At 35.7% G+C, this 22358-nt stretch overlaps 1 protein-coding gene across 20 annotated transcripts in view; it reads right to left on the reverse strand.

Annotated features, from left to right (window-relative positions):
* Positions 1 to 22358, reverse strand: part of Tenm3 (teneurin transmembrane protein 3) — a 2500614-nt gene that overhangs the window by 33861 nt on the left and 2444395 nt on the right. For 12 of the 20 annotated variants that reach the window (XM_058571205.1, XM_058571204.1, XM_058571201.1 and 9 more), the window contains 5 exons: positions 20429 to 20678; positions 19720 to 19740; positions 11364 to 11596; positions 9684 to 9838; positions 8031 to 8905 (listed from right to left, as the gene is read on the reverse strand). In XM_058571205.1, coding sequence (XP_058427188.1) covers positions 8031 to 8905; positions 9684 to 9838; positions 11364 to 11596; positions 19720 to 19740; positions 20429 to 20678 — 1534 coding nt within the window. The remainder of the gene's footprint in view (positions 1 to 8030; positions 8906 to 9683; positions 9839 to 11363; positions 11597 to 19719; positions 19741 to 20428; positions 20679 to 22358) is intronic. The other 8 variants (XM_058571207.1, XM_046419064.2, XM_058571200.1 and 5 more) reach the window with 3 other exon arrangements.

The raw sequence follows: 22358 nt of genomic DNA on the forward strand, positions 1-22358 counted from the left end.
TCCTCAAAATACAAGGAATGGAACCACCATGTGACCCAGTTTTAACACTCCTTGATATTTATCCTAAAGAACTAAAGTCAGGGGGCTGGGACTGTAGCTCAGTGGTAGAGCACTTGCCTCACACGTGTGAGGTGCTGGTTTCAATCCTCAGCACCACATAAAAATAATTAAAGATATTGTGTGTCCATCTACAACTAAAAACATATTAAAAAAAGAACTAAAGTCAGCGTATCATACCAACACATGCGTGTTAATAGCAGCACCATTCACAACAGCCAAATGATGGACCCAGGGTAGATGTATGTCAATGGATAAATGGGTAAAGAAAATGTGGTGTACACACACACACACACACACACACACACAATGGAGTTTTATTCAGCCCTATGGAAGAATGATATCATGTTACTTGCTAGAAAATGGATGGATTGAGAACATTATGTTAAGCAAAATAAGCCAAACTAAGAAAGTCAAGGTTTGTAAATTTTCTCTCATAAGTAGCAGCTAAAAAGGAAAAAGAAACAAAAGGTGTGTGTAAATCTCATGAAAATCAAAGAAGATCAGTAGAGTAGAGGAAAGGGACAGGGGGAGGGAGAAGAAGAGGAAAAGAGAAAATACCAGGGAATGATATTGGCCAAATTATATTATTATTTTGTGTGTATGTATGACTATGTAACAATGAATCCCACCATTATGTACAACTATAGTGTACCAATAAAAATATGAAAAAAGTAAATAATGTTTAAAATAGAACTGTTTATTAAGTTAATCAGGTATAAATGAGCTGCTCTTTAATTGAATCTGCATATGGTAAGTGAAGAGAAACTACTGGGTAGAATCTTTCTCCCCAGTTCTAAACTATAAATAACCACTAACATAAAAATCATTCTGGTCTTTTTTTATATTGTAAAGGTTTAAGGTTCAGTCATCCAAATATTTCTTGGCTTCTCTAGGAATAGTCTGATACATTTATATACTCAACCATTTTGTTCCTCCACATTATAACATTTGTGCAATCTTTCTTTTATTTTAATTCTAATAGATAGTTTAAAAATATTTTCTGTGAGTAAAGGACTTCCTTCTAGTTTTATTCCCCAAAATTTGAAATAGGCTGTCTTTTTTCCAGCTGATGCTTGATTTACATTCATTAAATGCTTCAACTAATTGATTAACTACTTCCCTTAAATAGACTAGTTTTTGGCCTTTAATTTCAAACATTTTTTTTTTCAAAATTAAAAGACCCAGAGATGGGAAAAATGTTAATTTATATCAGACTTACACTCTTAACATACATTTAGGGGGCAAAACCTACTTTTTGGGTAGAGTCATAAAGTGGGCATTTCTTTACATCAATATTTCTCAGATTTTTTTTTGGGGGGTATCACTTTCAGAATCATAGATTCACTAAACTCTGGGATGAATTTGAGGTCTAGGAAATCTGTTTGGAAGGGTGTGAGTGGGTGGGTTTATGAGAGGTGATAGTAGTGATGGATGGAGGGCTGCTAAGGGAGGAGTTAGAGTGACTGGCAGCATGTGGACAGTGCCCCCAGCTACTCTATCTCCTTTCTGACTGCCTTCCCCAACTGGGAGATGATCCAGAAGGGAAGTGCAGTGTCCATACTAGGCTGGCATCTTCCCCCTCCAGACATTCAGAAATTACTCCCGTTCCTGGAAATCTGAGAAAGGGCTTTCTTTGTGTGGAACATCCCCTGGAGGCAGAGGAGTTAGGGTAGCAGGAGTGAGAGCTGCCTGGGCTTTCATTTTTGCTCTCCTAGGAATGAGCTAGAGATGCTTTACAGTCCCTAGAAAATGCTCAATTGTCAGTGTTTAGTTCTGTCTAGAGAGAGAGAGAGAGAGAGAGAGAGAAAGTTCTCTTGTGCTGGTTGTCATGGTGTGGATTTCTTGCTTTCTTCTCAAACTATTTATTAAAGTGGCTAATGTATATAACTTAATCTTAGGGTAAATCACTTGATAATCACTTTGGAAGGGAAGCTGGTGATATAGACAGGAGGCTATCAGAGGATTTATCTAATTTAGACAATTACATAATTAGTTTAAAGAGGGAATGTGACACTTGAAAGCTGCATTTACTCACTTTTGGACCATTATGGAGCAATTTAGCACATCTAGAACATTAATTTGTGAAACACAACACAATGAAAGAGTTAATGTAGCCTTGCAATTATTGATACATTTCAAGGACACAGCTGATATATGGAGAAAATCTGCTTATCTGTTTTTCTTTTTCTTCTGGGATTTTTCAAGTAATCTGAATGATATACAATTTCCCCACTTCCTTTTCTCCTCAGAAACCTGGACAGAACTTACTATTTTTAAAAATTACAATGCAGAAGGGACTTGGAATAAATCAATACTACTAAAAATATGGCCTTAATAGTACTTGGGTTAATGTTTGAAACGTATGGCAGCTACTTTATTCGATTGCCTGAACATTTTTCACTGATGTCTCTGGGAATACACACTCTGGTTAAAAATTTAAAGCAAAATTATTAAACAATTAAACAAAATATCAAAAAATAGAAATCAACCTTAGAATTTCCCCAGGATTTTATGTGATCTGCTGATAAAAATCTCTTATGGATCATTGCTAATTTCCTAAATGTTTTCTTTCATAAAGAAAGAAAAAGAACAAGGAAAAAAAGGAGGTGACTGAGTGCCATTTTTAGCTACATATTTATAAAATGGGGGCTTAGTTTTTAATGCAGTTTTTTGACAGAAAGAACAATGACTCATGGTTTCAGTGTTTGAGTTTTTAGGGTTGGATGTCAGGAGCTTTTCAAAGGAGAGGTTATGGTCTCAGTTTTGCCCTGTGGAAGCTCCCTGCGTAGCTCTTCTAACATCAGTAGCTCCATAGGGAAGGAAAGGCAGCATGGCAAAGGTGTTGGGCTATTTAAGCATGATTCAGTGTCAACAAGAATGGACACATCTCTTCTAATTTGGAATAATGTCTAGTGAGTTTTCCTACCTCACCTATGTTTTCTGTACACTGTTTTGAATGTGAAAGTGTCCTAGGAGTAGGGTAGCACAGCTACTATTTACTCTGCCTCTCTTTCTTCCTTTGAGGTCCTTTTCCCATCTCCTGGGGTATCAGAATAGATGCTGGTGGGAGTCATGGTTTTGCCATGAGCACAGAGTTTTAAGTTCATTATAAAGAAATGGTTCAGAAGCTCATTCGAAATTGCAAAGCTTGAACGAGGGACAATAAAGCACCCAAATGAGAAGCTAGAGACCCATATATACCTACATAAATGGGTAAAAGCTGAAACTCATTTATTTGCTCTGTGAATCTGAATATAGCTCACAGAAGATCACAGAGTCAGCTCCACAAATACCAGGCTCCAAATATTCAAAGTCCCAAGACAGAAAAATTGCCACTAACCTGCTGGTGTGCCTGTACATATCAGCCAGAATTCATAGCTTTTTTCTCATGTTGTCGCCTTTAACCAGACAGAAGAGCCTCCAGATATGCCCAAATGGTTTGTATTTTATGTGGGTAAGCAAGCAGAGTACTGTGAAATGCCATTTACTGGTAAATAATTTATTCTATTGCTCAATTCAATACACTGGATTTGCTTTTGTGTGCATTCAAGTGTAAGAACTGTGGTTTCATTTTGGGTATGAACTTTTTAAATAATAAATTTGTAGCAGGTGAGATCTTTTTGGTTTCTTTGGAATTATTTTTAGATAAGGAATCATAATGGTGGCAATTGGTTTTAAGTGGTATGAAAAGCAGAATGGAACAAAGCCCAACACTAACACCCTTAACTAGGCTATCACAGTGTTGCCACACAAAGGGACCACCTTAGCTAATTGGAACTCCTTTCTACTGTTCAGTAAGTCAATGGAAGAGAAGGTCAGAGACAATCAATAATAAAAATTTTCAGCTCATGAGATGTATTAGTTTCAGTGATTTCAGAATGTAGTTACAAATCATCTGACACCTACTGTATTCTTCCTCTTATACCATGTCTAACAATATCAGTCATTTCTCTAATGAATAATGATAGGACACAGTAATTCTAAGTAACATTGAAAGAAATTATTGCCAAATTTAGTTTTTGAAATGAAGGTTCTCCTGCTGAAGAAGTCATCTCTGTAGCCTGAAGAATCACCTACCTATTTTATTGGTGACTGATAAGAACCTTACACTGGAAATCAGGTTTTCTTTTCCCAGGTACAACAGTAAAATACTTTAACTGAATTTGCATGGGAAATGTTTTCTCTTTTACTCCTTAAGACTCCTTAAGACCAATATTTCTAAATAAAGTGCCATCAATATGAATTATTTCTGGGGGCACGGTTAAATATTTGAATACAAGATCAACTGAGGAAGTTCTTAGTTTATAAAGAAAAAGATGACTAACCGGTAATATTGGGTAAGTCTATTAAAAGATCAACCATGGAAGTGGGAAGTGTTAATATTTTTGGCATTAACTATTAGTGTAGAGATCTGAACTATCTCAGAGAGCAAAAGAACGTTTATATAATATTCTTTCAGTGGTGCCTTGGCCAGAGCTGAAGCTTTATCAGATATTTCTCTGTAAATAAGTACTCACCTATCTACTTATTTGGCTTATCCCTCCAATTTTTTATTAAAAGCTATTGGGAGGGTCCTATGTGCAAGGTAACATTCCAGGAGTTGTGAACCACAAAGATGATGAAATAGTTTGCATTTTATAAAATACTTTCCCATTTCCTTTTGTACTCTATGGACAGCATGCAAATGGTACACTAAGGTTTGTACTAATTAATTAATTAATTAATGATTAATTAAAAACAGAAACATGTAAAGTAAGTAGTTTGAGCTATTCTTTTTAAAAATTTCTTTGGCAGGAATTATGGCAATTCTATTTTTATCAGCAGGCAAATTCCTTAATTCGAGGTCTTCTTCCATCTGTTTCTATCCTCTGAAAGCTTTAATCTCAAAGCTTTTTAGGTACTAGGCTAGCTAGAAAGCTCACACAGAAATGGAAATTTCTATGGAAAAGTTTAATTTCTCTGAGCAAGGTACTTATACAGAAAGATCATTACAAAGCACCTATCAGCTCAAGGGACTGCTGTGGGGAAAGTCATAGAAAACAGGTGTTTTTCAATTGGGAACCATGATTTTTTTTCACAACCTCTTTTTATCCAATATTACATGTTTGCTCACTTTCTTTTTCTTTATCAAATGGAAACTTCCTCAGTTGATCTTGTTATTCAAATAATTAAACCTCCTCCCCCAAGAAAATATTTCATATTGATGACACTTTATTCAGAAATATGGCCTCCAGGAGTAAAACAGAAAACATTTTTCCAAGCAAATGCAGCTAAGATAATTTATTGTTGTATCTGGGGAAAAGAAAATCTGATTCACAAATTGAGGTTCTTATCAGTTGCCAATAAAACAATTGCTATAATTCCTACCAAAGATGGTTTAAAAGAGAATGAGCTCAATCTCCTCATGTTTTGGTGAAACTCTAGCTGTTATCAAACCTCTCAAATACTTCATGGACTTACCAAGTGCCTATGTAAGTCTAAATTAGACACACCATACTACAAAAATATGAAGGGAAACATTACAGAGACATGCTATATTCTGGGAGCCTGCCAGCTCATCAGTAACTACAACAAAGCAAGTCTGACAGAGATTTAGAGGTCCTACTACCCAATCAGGATGTTCACATCAGTGATATGTCCAAGTCAGGATACAGTAAGTGGAAACTCCGTGGCCATGGCTCTGATGAGGAGAAGCAGGTTGAGTCTGCCCACCTACAGCCTCAAATGTACAGACAAAACCTGTTGCTGTGTGAGAATATAGAGCAGGCTTCTGGAGGTCCTGCCCACAAGGACACACCCTTTTCTTTTGTGCACTTACCTTTGCACGTGTTTCAATGTTTCTGACCCTTAGAATAAGTGGGCCCTTGCTCTTTCATGGTACAAGCATTGTAATAATGTATGAAATAACAACAACAAAAAAGGACAATTATCATTTTGACATGATAATTCTAAATTCCTTATGTTAAGTGCTGTAGTTTCATGCACTTTTAAAAATGAATATACAATTGTTAGAAATCTTTACATTATATCTTTGTAATTATTTTTTCCTGTAATTTATCTAGCTATTCCATTTAATAGATATACTTGAAATATGATGTGTAATGAGTTTGTGAAAACATGATTAGGAGGTATTTTGATTAATTAAAAACTTCATCTTTGAAACATTGCTTTCCCATTATATTCACAAGATTGGCTTGCCAATCAACCCCTACTGTAAGCCATCTACTGATTACTGACTATGACTGAAATTCTCAGAAGATTTTTTTTAATAGAGAAATATGTCTTCTTTGTGTACTATCATGTAAAAAGCAGTAAAAATCCAAATTTGCTTAAACTTTCCCAGGTCAACTCCACCAAGGAAGTGCACCTCTTTCTCTAACTTTCCTAGCTTGATCACATTTGTAGGTCCTAAGTAAATCATCCTGTCTGCTGTGAGAAATTCACGTGTCAGCAGTAATACATATAATGAACTTCTGTGCAGTGTCAATTCCTGGAACAAATAAGGACACATTCAAAAATGGCCCACAGAGCAGGGACTGAGTCCTAGACTGTACCAAAAACTTACATATCTCTATTTTTTCTTCCTGCTTTCAACTTAAGTGAAACCCTACCCATGCCACCATCATTTCATGAGGATCTTATAATCAGAGCAGCTCTCCTGGCCAGTCTCATGTGATGGTAGCACTTTTGCTATGCTCATTTTCGCCTCTTTGGCAATGTAGCCTGCTATCACTTTGAAAGCAGTGCAAAGGAAGTGCTTTCCATTAACTTCCAATTTATTCCTTTCCTATTGCGATCCTAAAATGAGCAAAAGGAATGTTAAGAACAGAATTTTAATGCAATTCAATTGAAAAGGTTTGTTCCTCTGACAAAATCATGCTGCTGGGTAACATTCATTTTATTAAAAGGGAATCTGTCAAAAAAGAAAAGCAATTCAAGCTACAGGAGAACTGGGCTTTATGTATAAGAACCATTCCAGAGAAGTTGTACAGAAAATATTTGTATATTGAATCACTTTTCCTACTGACTTTTATTATAATTTTAGAGGTGTGCTCTTAGAGAAAATATTTTTACTTCAGCATATCATTGTAAAAATCCCACTAAGGACCTCAATATTCATTCCAAGGATTATTTTGCATTTGTCAATATGCCATCTCTGTACATCTAATTTCCCCTCGTGGTTTGTGCAACGTTAGTCAAGTGAACATGCAATTGAAAATTATTTTACACACACACTCACTGCAAAGTATACACGCCATAAAATATACAATGACTAATTTTGATTTCACTCTTACCTCACAAAATGTGACTATTTGGATGACATATTGCTTAGGCCACTGTTCTACATACTTAGTAGAATCCCCTGGCTAAATAGGTCTCCAACCTTTTCATACATTTTCAGATGGCGACAAGCATTCCTGATTTGAATTTAGTTGTAAGGCTCTTTTAAGTGCAGTTTAGCTTCTATAATAACTGATTATGAAAAGTTAGGTCCTTCCTTTTGATGAGCATAACACTATAGTACTGATATAATCAGTGAAGTTCATTTTAAATTATTTTAAAGTTTTCCTTCAACGAAAATTCCCAACTCAGCTTTATCAAGTGGGCAAATCCAAACCCAAAGGATTTATGCCTAAAACCAAAGCTGTGGTTTGTTTCTGAAAGGTTTGCTGCTAATATACTGAAGCAAACTGTTAATCCCTAAGGAGAGGTAAATTTACCATCAAGCTACATGAAACTTGATCTTTGGGCCTCCTCACTTGTGTGGATCCCTTTCAAGGCTCTGCATCTAATTTTGTATCTCATCTAATTTTGTCTTCTTTTTCTGTAAGAGGGATCCAAAAATTATAGAAGCTCAAAGCCCTCAAGAACATGGGTCCCTCTGGCCCTTAACATTATATTGTTATTATTATAGATTACATCATTATAGCATAGTATTTTATAATCAGAATAGGATTTTCAATACTTACTCAAAAAACGTTGTCCATCCAGTTTCATCACTTTTAGTGGCTAAAAGTCCACTATTGCCATGGTAAGTAAACAAAACCAATTCTAGTCCTTGTGCAGTCATGCTCTTCAAACACCCATTTGTTCCTATTGTCAACCATATCACTTGGTTATCTGGAGACACCACCCGAACAGGCATCCGATTTGGATCCCGTCGAATTCTGAGGGTATTGCCGTTGCTGTCTGTCACGGCAGTAATGTCATTGTCATTGCTGTAGCTAAAGTTGTACAGGTAATCACCAGTGACTAAACTTACAGTATACTGGTGGGTACCATTGATGTCAAAGATGTAGAGTTCTTGATCAGTTGGAGAGGCAACTTCATAAAAGTTCATGGAGTTAAGTAAAGGCTTGTTCTTCGACACAGCCCGGATCCGAATATTTCCTAGGTCGGCAATATACAGTGTACCATCTGGAGAAGCGGCTAGGGAGGATGGAGCGTTAAGTTTGGCATCTTTGGCATAGCCATCTCCACTCTGGTAACAGTCACAGTTGGCATCATTTTTGCAGTCACACTCTGAAGGTATTCCAGCCACTAAGGAGATTTCCCCATCTGTTGTGACCTGCCTTATTCGGTTAATTTTCTTTTCATCTGTTTCTGTAATGTACAGGACCCCACTATAGGACACAGCAATGGCAGTGGCTGATTCCAGTGTCGTCTGAACTGCATGCTTCCCCACAGGATACTCCACTCCAGGAACCTGACAGTGCATGGGCCGTCCAGCAGCAATGCGAACTTGACGATTTTCAGTGATCTGTAAAACTACATTATTATCCAGGACATAAATGGAGTTATCCATGGGGTTAATGGCTAGGTCAGTGGGCCATTCCAGACGAACCTTAATAAAGAAAGAAATGGTCTGGTTAGTCAGTTACTGCACCACAGTTAATTTGCCAGAAGAGTAAATTAGACCATTCAGGGAAATTAACCTTAATTTGATAAACTGTTGTAAAACTGTTTTTTCAATAGCCATAGTAAAATAAACCTAAAATTTTTGAGTGGAAACAAATGCAAGAAATAACATTTTATTTAAAAATGCAACACACTGAAAGATTTGCTAGTTGGAGCCAAATGGCAAATAAACTTCTGTGTAGTGAGTCAACAGATATTGCTGAGATATGAACACATATGTTCCTTATAGCAATACTAACTGCCAAATGTCAGGGCTTTCTAGGTTATGAATACATTAGTATTCCATTGTGTTTTCAATCAGGCCAAGAATGAAGTTCCTAAGTCTAAATATAAGTCCCTTGGGACTAATCATAATGGGTTTTCTCTATTACTCAAGAATCTCACGAAATCAAAAGATTAGAGATTTAAGCTGTTTTGTTCTTTTTGGAATATCTGCATGCTGCTACTTTACTGGTATTTTATTACAAATGCTTAGCATTTCTTTGTGATAATTGTTCTGTATTTCACTGAATTCATCAAATGAAGAATTATAGAAAAAATAACTTTTTATTAGCTCCTTAGATACATTTAAACGGAACAGCTTCTTCATTAACTATTGCCACACATGATATATGCAGTTTAATTTGGCGTCATCACAGCTTACTGACACAGAAAATCAACTCACATAGAAGAAAATAAAAAATTCAGCATGACATTTTAGTTACCTGGCTGATGTGCATGCTAGTGTCACAAGTTAAAGGTCTGGCTGAGGTCAGATCGTTAGAGCCCAGGAGAGTTGATATGATTCCATTTTGATCAACTTTCCTAATCATGGTTCCATCAACAAAGTAGATTAATCCATTCTTATCAACTGCCATTCCTTTATACAAGAGAAGTAAGAGTTACTCATTTTTGAAAAGGAATTAATTTTGATTAAACTCTTAGGCCCATCACTAAACTCAACATTTAATCCCAGTGTTAATAGGGGTGATAGGTAGCAAGTAAGACTGTCAATTGCAAAAGCATTAAAAATAGATATACATAAAGGTGAAATTCATTATGGTATATTCATATATGTATATGGAATTGTTTGGTGATTTAAAAAAATCTATCAATAAAGGAAGAACAGTAGAATAGAGGATATGGAACAGGGAGAGGGAGGAGGGAAGGGAAAAGGAATATACTGGGGACTGAACTGAAGCAAATTATAATCCATGTTTGTAAAATTGTGCCAAAATGAACCCAAATATTATGTATACGTATAATGTACTAATAAACACACACACAGAAACACACAAATAAATAAAAGAGCAGGGAATGTAGCTTAGTGGTAGAGTGCTTGCCTAGCATGAGTGAGGCCCTGGGTTCAATTCCCAGTACAAACAAACAAACAAACCCCAAAATCCAACAAAACAAAACAATAAAAACAAAAACAAAAGAAGGCAATGCACACACACACACACACAGAAATCCAACATAGGCATTTACAATAGAAATACATTTAAAATGCAATAAAGAAAAAGTCCAAATTTGTAAGAATCTCCAGTGAGTACATGAATCATATATATAGTACCTGTATGTATAAAGTATAAAATTATAATGTTTATAGTAACCTTGTAGTTTGTAAATTACAGAAACAGGTTCAAATTCTGTGATAGTCAATGTATAGTAATGATATTCTTTTAACAAAAGTAGATCTAAGCCAAGGTTAGTGTTTTTATGACCTTGTTACAAAGAAATTTGCTATTATGAATAATTCAGTACAAGAAGTACTTTTTTCCAGTCCTTGTTCACATAATAGTCACTAGCTATCATGAAAAAAATATAAGTCCCCCAAATCAGAAAAACATTGTAATGAATGGCCATAATACAAGGAGTCAATCCTGACTGGCTCAAAAGCCTTCATCACATAGAATTTTTGTCTCTGTTACCTCCAAAAATTCCTCAGGGCAAGCGTTTTTTTCCCATGGCATAGAAACAAAAGTTTAACAGCTCAGAAGTGGGCGAGAGCTAATAGGGTTGCTTAGTGATGGTTTTAAAGAAGCCTGGGACTCATTCATGACAAAGAAATTCCAGGACAATGAAAGAATTTGGACACTCCCTTGAAGTTTAACAGGATGTGACCTGAATAATGTAGAATAGTTGCTTCTTTCTTTGAAAAGTTGAAAAAATGGTCTGATGATTAAAAAGAAAATGCCAAGAACCTAATATTTACTGTAAAATCAACTTAGGACTCAAGCAGTTTCACGCTAAACGGTTTTTTAAAAACACTAGATGTGAAACAGCTTTCTAGAACACAGTAAAAGGTAAAATGTTAGACTCAGCATTAAACACAATCAGGCACTAACTGGATTTTTCACTTTTTTTTAATAAAAAGAAATCCTCAAATTGATAACTGTCAGTACCTTTGGGACTCATGAGTGTTGCTTCCACAGCCTTCCCTCCATCCCCACACCTGGCTTCGTCAAATGGAAGGCACTGCTCCCCTGTTCCTGCAACTACTTCAGCATTTTTAGTCAAGTCTTTTGCTCCTGTAAGTGACTTCGGGCGATAAATTCTGCGGGTGTTAGTGTCAGAAACGTACAAATCTCCAGTGACTGGATCAGTTGCCAGGTAGTACCTGTGAGCTGGGTTGCTGCTGTAAAAAGGATCATACATAAACATTACAAGAGAGTTACTCCTAATACACACGGGGAATTAAAAGCGCAATAAAATAGAACATGAGAAGCTGATTATAAACTGGAATGTATTATCAAAGACTGGAAAATAAACAGTATATTTAACAATGATTTGGGTCAATGTGATCCTAGGCAGCGATTCTTTGACATTATTGTTTTCCTTCCTGGCCTGATGCTTGAGGATTCAATTTATTAACAGCCGTTCTTAAAACATAATTACCATTAGCAGCAATGTGCTTCTGGTCTAAAACAAAGAAGCAAGTTGTCTACATCAATTTTGGCTCAATGCAAGGCCACTAGTAAACTGTCCCTAAGTGATAGACATGAAGCTTATTCCAGGGGCAGGGTACTTCTAACATATTCTCCAGGGCAGTATAGCATACTACCAATTTCACTCATATCTCATCATTGGGCATTACCCTTTTTCTTCTTGCTACAAAACCAAATCAAACTGAATACCATTCCCTGAGAAAGAGAGCATTGTGTCCATATTGGTTGCTCCTTCATAATCCAGAAAGGCAATCTCATGCAGTTATGCCTGCCCAGAGGTAGGGGGTTACATACTAACATGAGATCACTGAAACAGAGAAGGCAGTTTCAGATTGCTCCATCCATCAGTTTCATTTCTGAAGTTTGGAAGCTGAGCTGCTCCACAAACTGTCTATGAATTTGGTAAGGTACAGACATTTGTTCACAAAATGTAATGCCTCAATTTTATAAATATAAAGCAATGCAAATGCAAAACATTTTATGTCTCATTACCTGTAAAAAGTTATATGACCAGTATTATCAAGGAATGGATAAATTAGGATATGTAGCTGGGACTTAATAGTTAATCTCCTTACAAACACTCAACAACTTAGCCTTAAGAATTAATATGCTGAGCACAGTGGCACACGTCTTTAATCCCAGAGATTCAGGAGGCTGAGGCAGGGAGATCATAAGTTTCAGGCCAGCCTCAGCAACTTAACAAGACCCTGTCACAAAATAAAAAATAAAAAAAAAAAGGACTGGGGATGTAGCTTAGTGGTAGAGTGCCCATGGATTCAATCCCAAGTACTGCCAAAAAATAAACACATAAATAAATAAAATTAAAAAATAAAATAAATAATGGAATTTTGTGCCATATGCAAATACTGACTTCTGGAAAAAAAACAGTAAAAATACGTTAAATGATTTGGTAACAATAAAAATGTCAACTGATTGATGGGAATCTACTAGATCCCATGTATTGTTTAAAAAAATTTTTTTTGTAGTTGTAGATGGACTGAATGCCTTCATTTTATTTGTTTATTTTTATGCGGTGCTGAGGATCGAACCCAGTGCTCTGCAACTGAGCTATAGCCCCAGCCCCCCATATATCTTTTTTTGACAAGCTTGGTATTACTAATTCACTCTCATCTTATTCTTCTCCATCTCTTTCTCACCCTCTCTCCTTCTTTCCACAGTCAGACAGACCTACAAAGTGATATGCTTGTTTTATTTTATTTTATATGTGAACATCTAAAATATGTATAAACATAACATTATATGAATTTTAATTCTAATAGTGGTGTAGCAGTTTTAGCATTACTAATGAGGTTATGTTCTAATAAAACAATTCTCACTACTTAATGCTCTTCCTTTTAAGCATTGAACATATGGACTTTATTACTATTATAAGAGAGTCTATAACAGGTTATAGTTTGCACTATTTTTTCTCCCAGTGGTAGAGGAGGGCAGCAGATCCCATAGTCTGTAAAGGCCTCTTGGAACTCTACAGGACTCTGTGGTTGTGAAAATGGTGTACACAAGTTATATATAGGTCTGAACACTTTCAGGTTTTTGGTTTCCTTTACACACTTTAATATCTTTTAGCAACAAGAGACACATTACTGCAATAAGTCTTGAGTGTGTAAATATGTGTAAAAGGGCAAAAAGTGATTTGAAGAATTCATAAAAAGATGCAAGTTGTTATGGAATAAAAATATTTCAGAACTACTGGGTGACATCAAATGATCAACTTGCCATGCAACTTAGCAAGACCCTGTCTCAAAGGCTAGGGGTCCTGCTCAGGCATCATTTTCTTAAGTTGATGCCTAAAAACTGAAATGCAGCAATACATATATGGTGATTTATTACTTTGTAGTGAAGCAATGAGTTCGTATCAATATGCCATTCAGAGCAAAGTTATAGAGTTGTGTGTGGGAATGTGTGTGCATTTCTATCAACAGTCTAATATTTAAAAGGTAGATATTTAGGTAGAAACAGAGTTTCCAGTTCAGTCAAGTTAGGTCTATTTTGAAAGACATGCCATTGGAGAGACTTCACTAGTTTTTCCTATCTCCCTGATTTTATGTTAAAATAGTTGGTTATAACTTTTTTCTCCCTTATCAATAGTTGTACATCTGTGGGCATGAGCTCTGGACCAGATCACCCAGGTTTGAATCCCAGCTCATCATTTACTAAATATGTGACTCTGGGTAAGCTACCTAATTTATCTGTGTCTCAGATTCCTTATCTGTGATGGTGATGGTAAGAATAGATATTTCATAGGATGTTGAGAGGATCTCAAGAAATACATGTAAAATCCTTAAAAGAGAATCTAGCCCATTATATATACTCAGTAAGAATTAGCTATTCTTAGTATTTGCTTTTGTCCTGTCTTCTCTTACATGAGTTATGAGTCTATTGCCTCATAACTACAAAATATGTGAATGCCATAATTATTGTCAACTAAAGGATGGCTTGCTTTATGAAAAAAAATTTAAAAAAGAAAAAAAATTACCTGAACTTGGATAGGTTCAAATTTGTTTCCTTATTTCTGCTTTTATAATATCCTCAAATAAAGCAAGCTAATCTTAAAATATCCACTGTAGCTGGAGCACAGTGGTACACACCTGCAATCCCAGCTACTTGGGAGGCGAGGCAGGAGGATCAGCTAGTCTGGGCAACCTAGCAAGACCCTGTCTCAAGATAAAAAATACAAAGGCTAGGAGTCCTGCTCAGTGATGAGACACTTGCCTGGCATATGCAAGGCCTTGGGTTTAATCCCTAGCAACCACACACACACACACACACACACACAATCCATCTTAAGTTGTTTCAAGAGTAATAATGATAAAGGTAAATAAATCGTGATACTTTTTCCATGATATCCTTCATTTTGAGAACCAACAAACCAGATTTTTGAGGTGGCTGCTTGAGTGACAAACCAGGGTAGGGTATTTCTGGTGCAAAACCACTGGACATTCAATCATAAGCTGTTTTCTTAGTACTGGTTTTATTTTATGGGGTCATGATAAGAGAACATCTGGAACATCCAGGAAACATCTGCTTGTTTCCTGTCTTGACACATTCACTTCCATAAAGACATAGTTCTGAATCAAGCAACATATATCCATGGTTTTAAAAACGTCTGCCAAATGAAAATTCTAATTTTGCGCACAATTTTGTTGTCCAGAAGAACAAATGTGGAGAAGCATATGGACCCAAAGATGAGAAGTGGCCTCTGGAAATGTTCCCCACAGAATGGTAGGAAATGAGAACTGGATAAATGCCCTATATGGCAACTTAGAGTTGCTTCTTAGACACTGGCCTCTCCTAAGTGAGAAGAAGCATCAGTACCGCAGTATTAAAAGAAAAAAAGTGGTGCATTTGGAAATTGGTGACAGAAGATCTCTGAATCATATATGCAATAGGACTGGGATTCAAGGTCATCTGAGTTTAAGCATAGTGAGTTTCCTGACAGGGTGAGCTGGTGCTTGCTTTCCAGTATCCTAAAGAGCACTAAAGAGGCTAGTGTGTTGGTACAAATGAGTAGTGAGTTTTTTGAGGAGTAATACATCTGGTATGAGGATGCGGGTTACAATGGAGTGCAGGGATCTACAAAATGCATGGTTTTGGGAAATCTTTGTTCAGCAGTAGGAGCACAGAACATTCTTGTATGATTGATTGAGATATTGCCACTTCAGAAGAGTTTAAAATAACATTACGTTTTTGACTAATAGCAGCAAAACCAAAGAAACAGATCAAGTTAAGAAGCTTTCCTATATTGCACCTTGATTCTTAACTCATCCTGAATTGCCTAGACCACCACAATTATCAAGCCATCTTCTCTGCAGTTTTAGTCAATTAGACACAGATCCAGTGGCAAGTGCAGGCTGGATATGCTCATTTATTTTGTCATAATTCAGTTGACTTAGACTGGAGAAATATTCGCAAAGAACAAGCCATAGAATAGACGTTATTAGCACTTTTATCTTTTCAGCTGGAAATGGTGCCATAGCCCTTAGCACATAAAGCATCTGAAGATGCATAACAAATTATATTTATGTATAAAAGCAAAACTGCCTATTTATGGTAACCAAAAGACTGTTTAGCTTATTGCAAACAGGGATTTGGGATATGGAACTTCCATGGTTGCTTGATTTTTAAATAGTGTCAACAAGGAGTTTTGAATCAAGTTTTGACAATTTTGTGTCTAAACTCAAATAATTGATTCAAACTCATAGGCTCTTGATTGACATTTCTTTGATCCTTTAATTGGTAATATAAAATTCACAAAGTTGATTTTTAGTCCTACAAGTTTAAATGCCCCTTGGCTGATATTAGTTAAGTAATTTAAGCTTTTTATTTTGGAATTTTATGGAATTGGTATAAGCATGATATAAAATTTAGGGGTTTGTCACAATAATACTGTAAGCATAAAGATGTGAAAATGTTTAGAATATCAAAGAGGAACACTTATTATTATTTTTTGATACTGGGGATTGAATCCAGGGGTGCTCTACTACTGAGCAACATCCCCAAGCCTTTTCTTTATTTTTTAATTTTGGGACAGGGTCTGGCTACTTTGCCTAGGCTGGCCTTGAATTTGTGATTCTCCTGCTTAGCCTCCCAGATATTTGGGATTGCAGGTGTATACCACAGAACCTGGCAGAGAAACACATTTTTAAAGCATGCTAAAGGATTTCATTTAGGTGAAAAATCTAATGTTGACTGAGTAGTACTTTTGTCTATTCATTAAAGTGTAGCTAAGGACTTTTATTTTATATAATACCCTGGCAGTACTTATTAATTTGGCATAACAGCATACTCTGAATTATTAAAATAATAAGAGTATATGTCTTCATTTTTATTCAGTATTTTTATTATTTCTTTCATTAGTCAAATTAATGACACTGCTTACATCACACATGTAAGAGGATCAGAAGCATGCATTCTTCTATTTTATTTAATCATTAACAACTGACAATACCATTCATTTTTATAGATTTAGACATGTTTTTCAGTTTTTCTTTCTTCCTATCACTTGTTCCTAATCCTCTCACAACTATTATGCTACCAAGGGAAGTGAGGATATAAAGCAAGAGGCAGGATCTTACTAACCAGTTGAAAGCAGATGATCATAGGCAGGCACATAGGGAAAGATAGCTGAAAGTAATTTCAAATTTTTAAACTATATGAAGCTAAATGAAGATGCTTCAGTGAGCTGAAATATGTTGATTTTGTTACATCAATTTAGATTAATTAAGCAAATTGAATCTCTATATTTGTCAGTGACATCATCATTTATTTGATAATTTGGGCTCAAAAACCTTGCCCATTTTCTTCACCATCTTCTTTCTAATCATCCATATGGTACAGCCTCCCCATTCTCTGACTTCCTTTATTTTATTGGTTGATTTCCTTCATTGCTGGTTTTCTATTTTAGGTACCTAGAATCTCATGTGCATCAGGTTTCTAATTGATCTTCATGTTCTCCTGAATAGTGACACTAGATTAATCTTCCTAAAAGGCCACGTGATCAAGACCCTAAAATAGTTTCCCACTGTCTATTATCCTGTAGCACAGGAAAGCAACTCCTTAGAGCACTCAAAGCCCTGAGCCATCTGAACTACACCTGCCTTTCTATCTGTATCTCTCATCATTGCCAACATGAATCCCCTGTTCCTTTCAGATGGAACTGATTACTCTCAGAATATCTTGCTCATCTCATCCTAGACCCAGCAACTTTATTTGTTCTACCCCCAACCCTACGGTTGTCCTTCCTTCTTACTGTTCCATTTAACTAGACTTCATTTTTAGACTTGGCTCAAATATCAACCTTTCCAGGAAACTTCCTTACCATACTCACATCTCCCAGTCATCACTCTCCTCCCCCATGGTAAAAGCCAATTTTATGATTATCAAACAATAATACTGATAATATTATTTTGTCTGTCTCATATATACCATTTCCCCTATTAGACTGTGAGTTTCTGAGAACTCTGAAACTATTGCTATTTGTCATAGTGCCTGGCACATGGTAAGCAATCAGTTAACACTGATTGAGTTAAATACAGATGGATGTCAATATAAAACTCAGAGTACTTTGCATGCATGGCATATAAAGGAAATGCAGATGGCCAAATTTATTTAGGATGATTTACAGAGGAGAAAAGTGATGGATCATGAGAGAGGGATTATAATGAGTATCACTGCCGAACTCCATGAGTTAGTACATAATAAGTTTATATCATAAAGTGTTATGAGTAATAATGCTGCGCTAACCTCAGAGAATTTTTTTTCCAGAGAAAGAGATTATAGCTCTAAGTAACTTGTAAATGATTGAAAAATAAGTCTATCTTTTCACATCCCCAGGAAATCACCCCATAGAAACCTAGCCATTGGGAAACATAAACACAGGAGGTACGGTGCAGTGGAGAGAACATAATTTAGAGTAATTCAAATCTTTGCTCCCCATTTCTTAGCGCACATCTTGGGGAAGTTACCTAATGTGCTGGAGCCTCCATTACCTCATCTGTAACCCTGAAGGATTGTTGTGAGATCTGCAACAACATATATAAAACACCTGGCACAGTGCCTGGCATGCAATAGGCCAGCTTGTTAAAAGGTAGCTCCTTTGATATTTTTTTCTGTATTGCCTGCGGCATTTTCACACTGAGTTGGTGTGCATACCTGTCTGTCTTTCCTCTTTTCTCCACAGCTACCAAGAATGCAAGGCCAGAAAAATTTTGATATTCTATTGTGGTTTCTAACAGCAGAGCTTTGCATGCTCAGTATTCTGAGGAGATTTAGAGTTAATCTTAGCATGTGACGGAGCCATTAGCTGAAAGTACAAGATCAATAGGGGATCTTGGGAAAAGGTCATGGGACCATGCCTGGTCATGCTGATATGCAACAGCTATACATCTTTCAGTCAGACTTTGGTTTTTATTTGTTACTTGTCAATCTCTACACAATAGTTAAATGGGATTATGTTGACTTATACATCTAAAGTACCTAACATAAAATATCACTAATTTTTAAATCTGATTATCATAGCATTAGATATTGTAATGGCCAACCTAGATCTAGCAAGTCTGACTTGTCTTGCTTTTTGCTAGCTTTACTTTAAAACATTGCTTTTTCCTTTCCTTTCGAAGAATGTATTTTTCCTCATAATTGTAGCAAAAAAAACCCCATTTCTTAAATCTAGTAACTCTTCCAATTAGGAGAATAGAAACTGCAGAGATAAATCTTCAAAAGCAGTTAAATCTTATTTAGCTTCAGGACCTACATGCACTGGTATGGATCTCTTCTAAGCCCATTGAGGGGCCCTGGCAATATAGTCACATGATCACATGCTTTTAAAAAATATGCCAAAGTTAAATATTTCTAGATTACTTTTCTTAGAGTCTCTCAAATTGAATAAGATTTGGGCCCAATAAAACATTACCTACCCTGGATTTTGGTCAAACTATATAGGCCTCCTTAAACTTTCCTACTGTGCCTCAAATTTTATTTTGTTCAATATGCCTTTGATTATGTAAGTCAGTAATTGAAATTCCTTGTTGTTGTTAAGCAGAGATATTCATCATAGCATTTTTGGTAACAAAATTATTTTATGAACCAACTTGAAAATATTCCTGGAATTATGTCACATGATATATTTGTAATATATAATAAGAATTCACCTAAGCAGTTTTAATTCTTAGATGTTCAGTGATACGGCGTTTCCTCTCTCATGATGATATGTTATTAGAAAACAATTTCAGAGGGTCACATTGAAATGTAAAATGGGCATTTGAAAATATGCAACAACCTTTAAGATGCTTACCTATGTCTAAAATCTTTATTTCTTGGTGGAAGCAGATAAAAAAGGTAAAGAAAAAAAAGCACAGTTAGAAAAGCCTTCTAAAATATAATGAGATAAATACTGAGATTTTAATTAGTTGCATGAAAGTTCTCAATTTAAGCAGAAATAACACTGGAAATGACTTTTGCAGGTTGAGCCTTATAAAATAACTGACAGAATAGGTTGATTCCGATAATTAAACAAAACAAGACAACAACATGCTACTTGCATTACTGGCATTATGGCTAATGAATTGACCCATCGTGAAGATCCAATAACCTAGTAAAAAGCTGTTGGCTTAGGTCATTTACTATCTTGTCCTGATATCATAGGAAAATATTTTATGCTTTAATTTCAATAATTTTATTGTAAAGTAAAAGAGGAATACCACAGGCCTATTCTAAAGAAAAACAGATTTCAAAAATCATAGTTCTACCCTTTTATTGCACAGAAAATTCACTGAAATCAGTGAGATATTTTATATAGTATGTAACTCTATATTCTCTTGTACATTTACAGTCAAATACATAAGTACTGTCCTTTTAGCTTTAACCAAGAATGATTTCTTTGTATGAGAGTTTTAAACACTGGGAAGGTATGTTTAAACAACTAAATTAGTATATCACATTCATGTCTTTTTTAAAATGCATGTTTGGATTTAATTGACATCCAAAATTACGGAAAGACATACCTTAGTTCTAAAACGCTTGTTACATTTCCAGAAGGGAATATTCGCCGAACATAGTTGAAATCACCTACATACAGACTGCCATCAATTCCACATGCTAGCGCCACTGGGGCCAATAGCTTATTGCCATCGGCTTGACCATTGCAACTTGGGCATGAGATGCTGCGCCTCCGACCATTGCCCATGATGCTGCTGACAACTGGAGGCTGCTGGGAGATAAACTGATTTTCCCCATTTCCCTTGTACAGTATACCTGGAAGACAGAAAATGCATTTTTTCATGATAAAAACAATAAAGATAAAAAGTAAACATGTTTGTTATAGATCTTACTACAATTCATTGCCTTCTAGATTTAGACTGGGAACTTTTATTTGAAGTTCTATTGGAAAGAACACTAATTACATAATGTAAAATATTACACAATAAAGGATATATTAGAATATATTTTTAAAAGTGCTGTGTGCTATGAACTTAAAAAATGTCTGGTTTTAAAAGGAACAAAGGATTAATGTGAAAAATTAAAAACTCAAATTCTTAGCATCAGAAATTCTCAATCTTGGCTACACACTGGAACTGCCTGGGGAACTGTAAAAAATACTGATGCCTGGTTTACACCCCAGGAGATTCTGATTTAATTGGTCTGGTGCAGCTTCAGCATTGAAATTTTAAAAAACTCTCCAGGTGATCTTAATGTGCAACCAAGTTTGAGAACCGTGTTCTACATAATGTTCTCTAGGGAATAACAAGTTTGCCTAATTGTTAATCAATGTTGAAAATATTACATATCAACCTGATTAATAAAAATGTGTCCCAGGAATATAAATGTCTTTCTTATGAATTTATTATTAGGTTTTGAAAAAGTTAAAATATTTTATGGAAAAAAAGTTAGAGAATATTTATAAAGCCCCCCCACCATTGTTAATTATCACAGAGGATTTTATTTATTTTTTTGGTACTGGGTTTAAACCCAGGCCTTTGCATATACTATTCATGCACTCTACCATTGAATTACGCCCCCAGATAATAGGAGCCTAATAAAATTCTACTGTACTGTCAAAGAATATTTTACTTACATTCTTATCTACACAAGAATGTACATACATGAAACTCCAAATGTCAAACATAATAAAACGATTCCAGAAGTCCAATTTATTACCCAAATTGAACTGTAGCTGGGTGCAGAGGGGGCACACCTGTAATCCCAGCTACTCAGGAGGCTGAGGCAAGAAGATCTTAAATTCTAGGGCAGCCTGGGCAATTTAGCAAGACCATGTCCCAAAACAAAAATTTAAAAAAGGCCTGGGGATATTAGTCAGTGGTAAAGTGCTTGACTAGCATACATGAGGCCCTGGGTTAATACCCCAGCACAGTAATAAATAAGTAAACAAATAAATAAATAAAACAGTAAAGTGAATTCTGCTTCAAGGCATGAAAGTGCCAACCATTTCACAAAGACAAAACACCAGCCTGTTCCTTTGGTCTTCAATGAAAATCTGAGAAAAAGTCCAAAGGAATATTAAATATTTTCATAGTTAGGAACTAGATTTGAGTTGAGATTCTAACTTTATTCATTTTACCACTAGTGTATATAGATCAATGACTCTATTTTGGTCTGATATAGACTGGATGGTCAGCTGCTACTGTTCCATGCATATTTTATTTAAAAAACTTTTTTTAAGTTGTCGATGGACTTTTGCTTTATTCATTTATATGTGGTGCTGAGAATAGAATCCAGTGCCTCACACATGGTAGGCAAGCACTCTGCCGTTGAGCCACAACCCCAACCCCTTCATGCATTTTTTAAGATACTTCTCAATGTGTTATTATCTGTATAAACCACCTGCTGCTTTGACTTTAGAGCTGCATATATTATGTTTATTGGATGTTCCATGTTTCAAAGCTGTTCTCAGAGCTAATGACTATACTTCTTAGC

Source organism: Marmota monax, unplaced genomic scaffold (assembly GCF_021218885.2).
Source record: "Marmota monax isolate L192 unplaced genomic scaffold, Marmota_monax_Labrador192_F-V1.1 WCK01_AAM20220418_F8-fsc00113, whole genome shotgun sequence".
NCBI classification, from domain to species: domain Eukaryota; kingdom Metazoa; phylum Chordata; class Mammalia; order Rodentia; family Sciuridae; genus Marmota; species Marmota monax.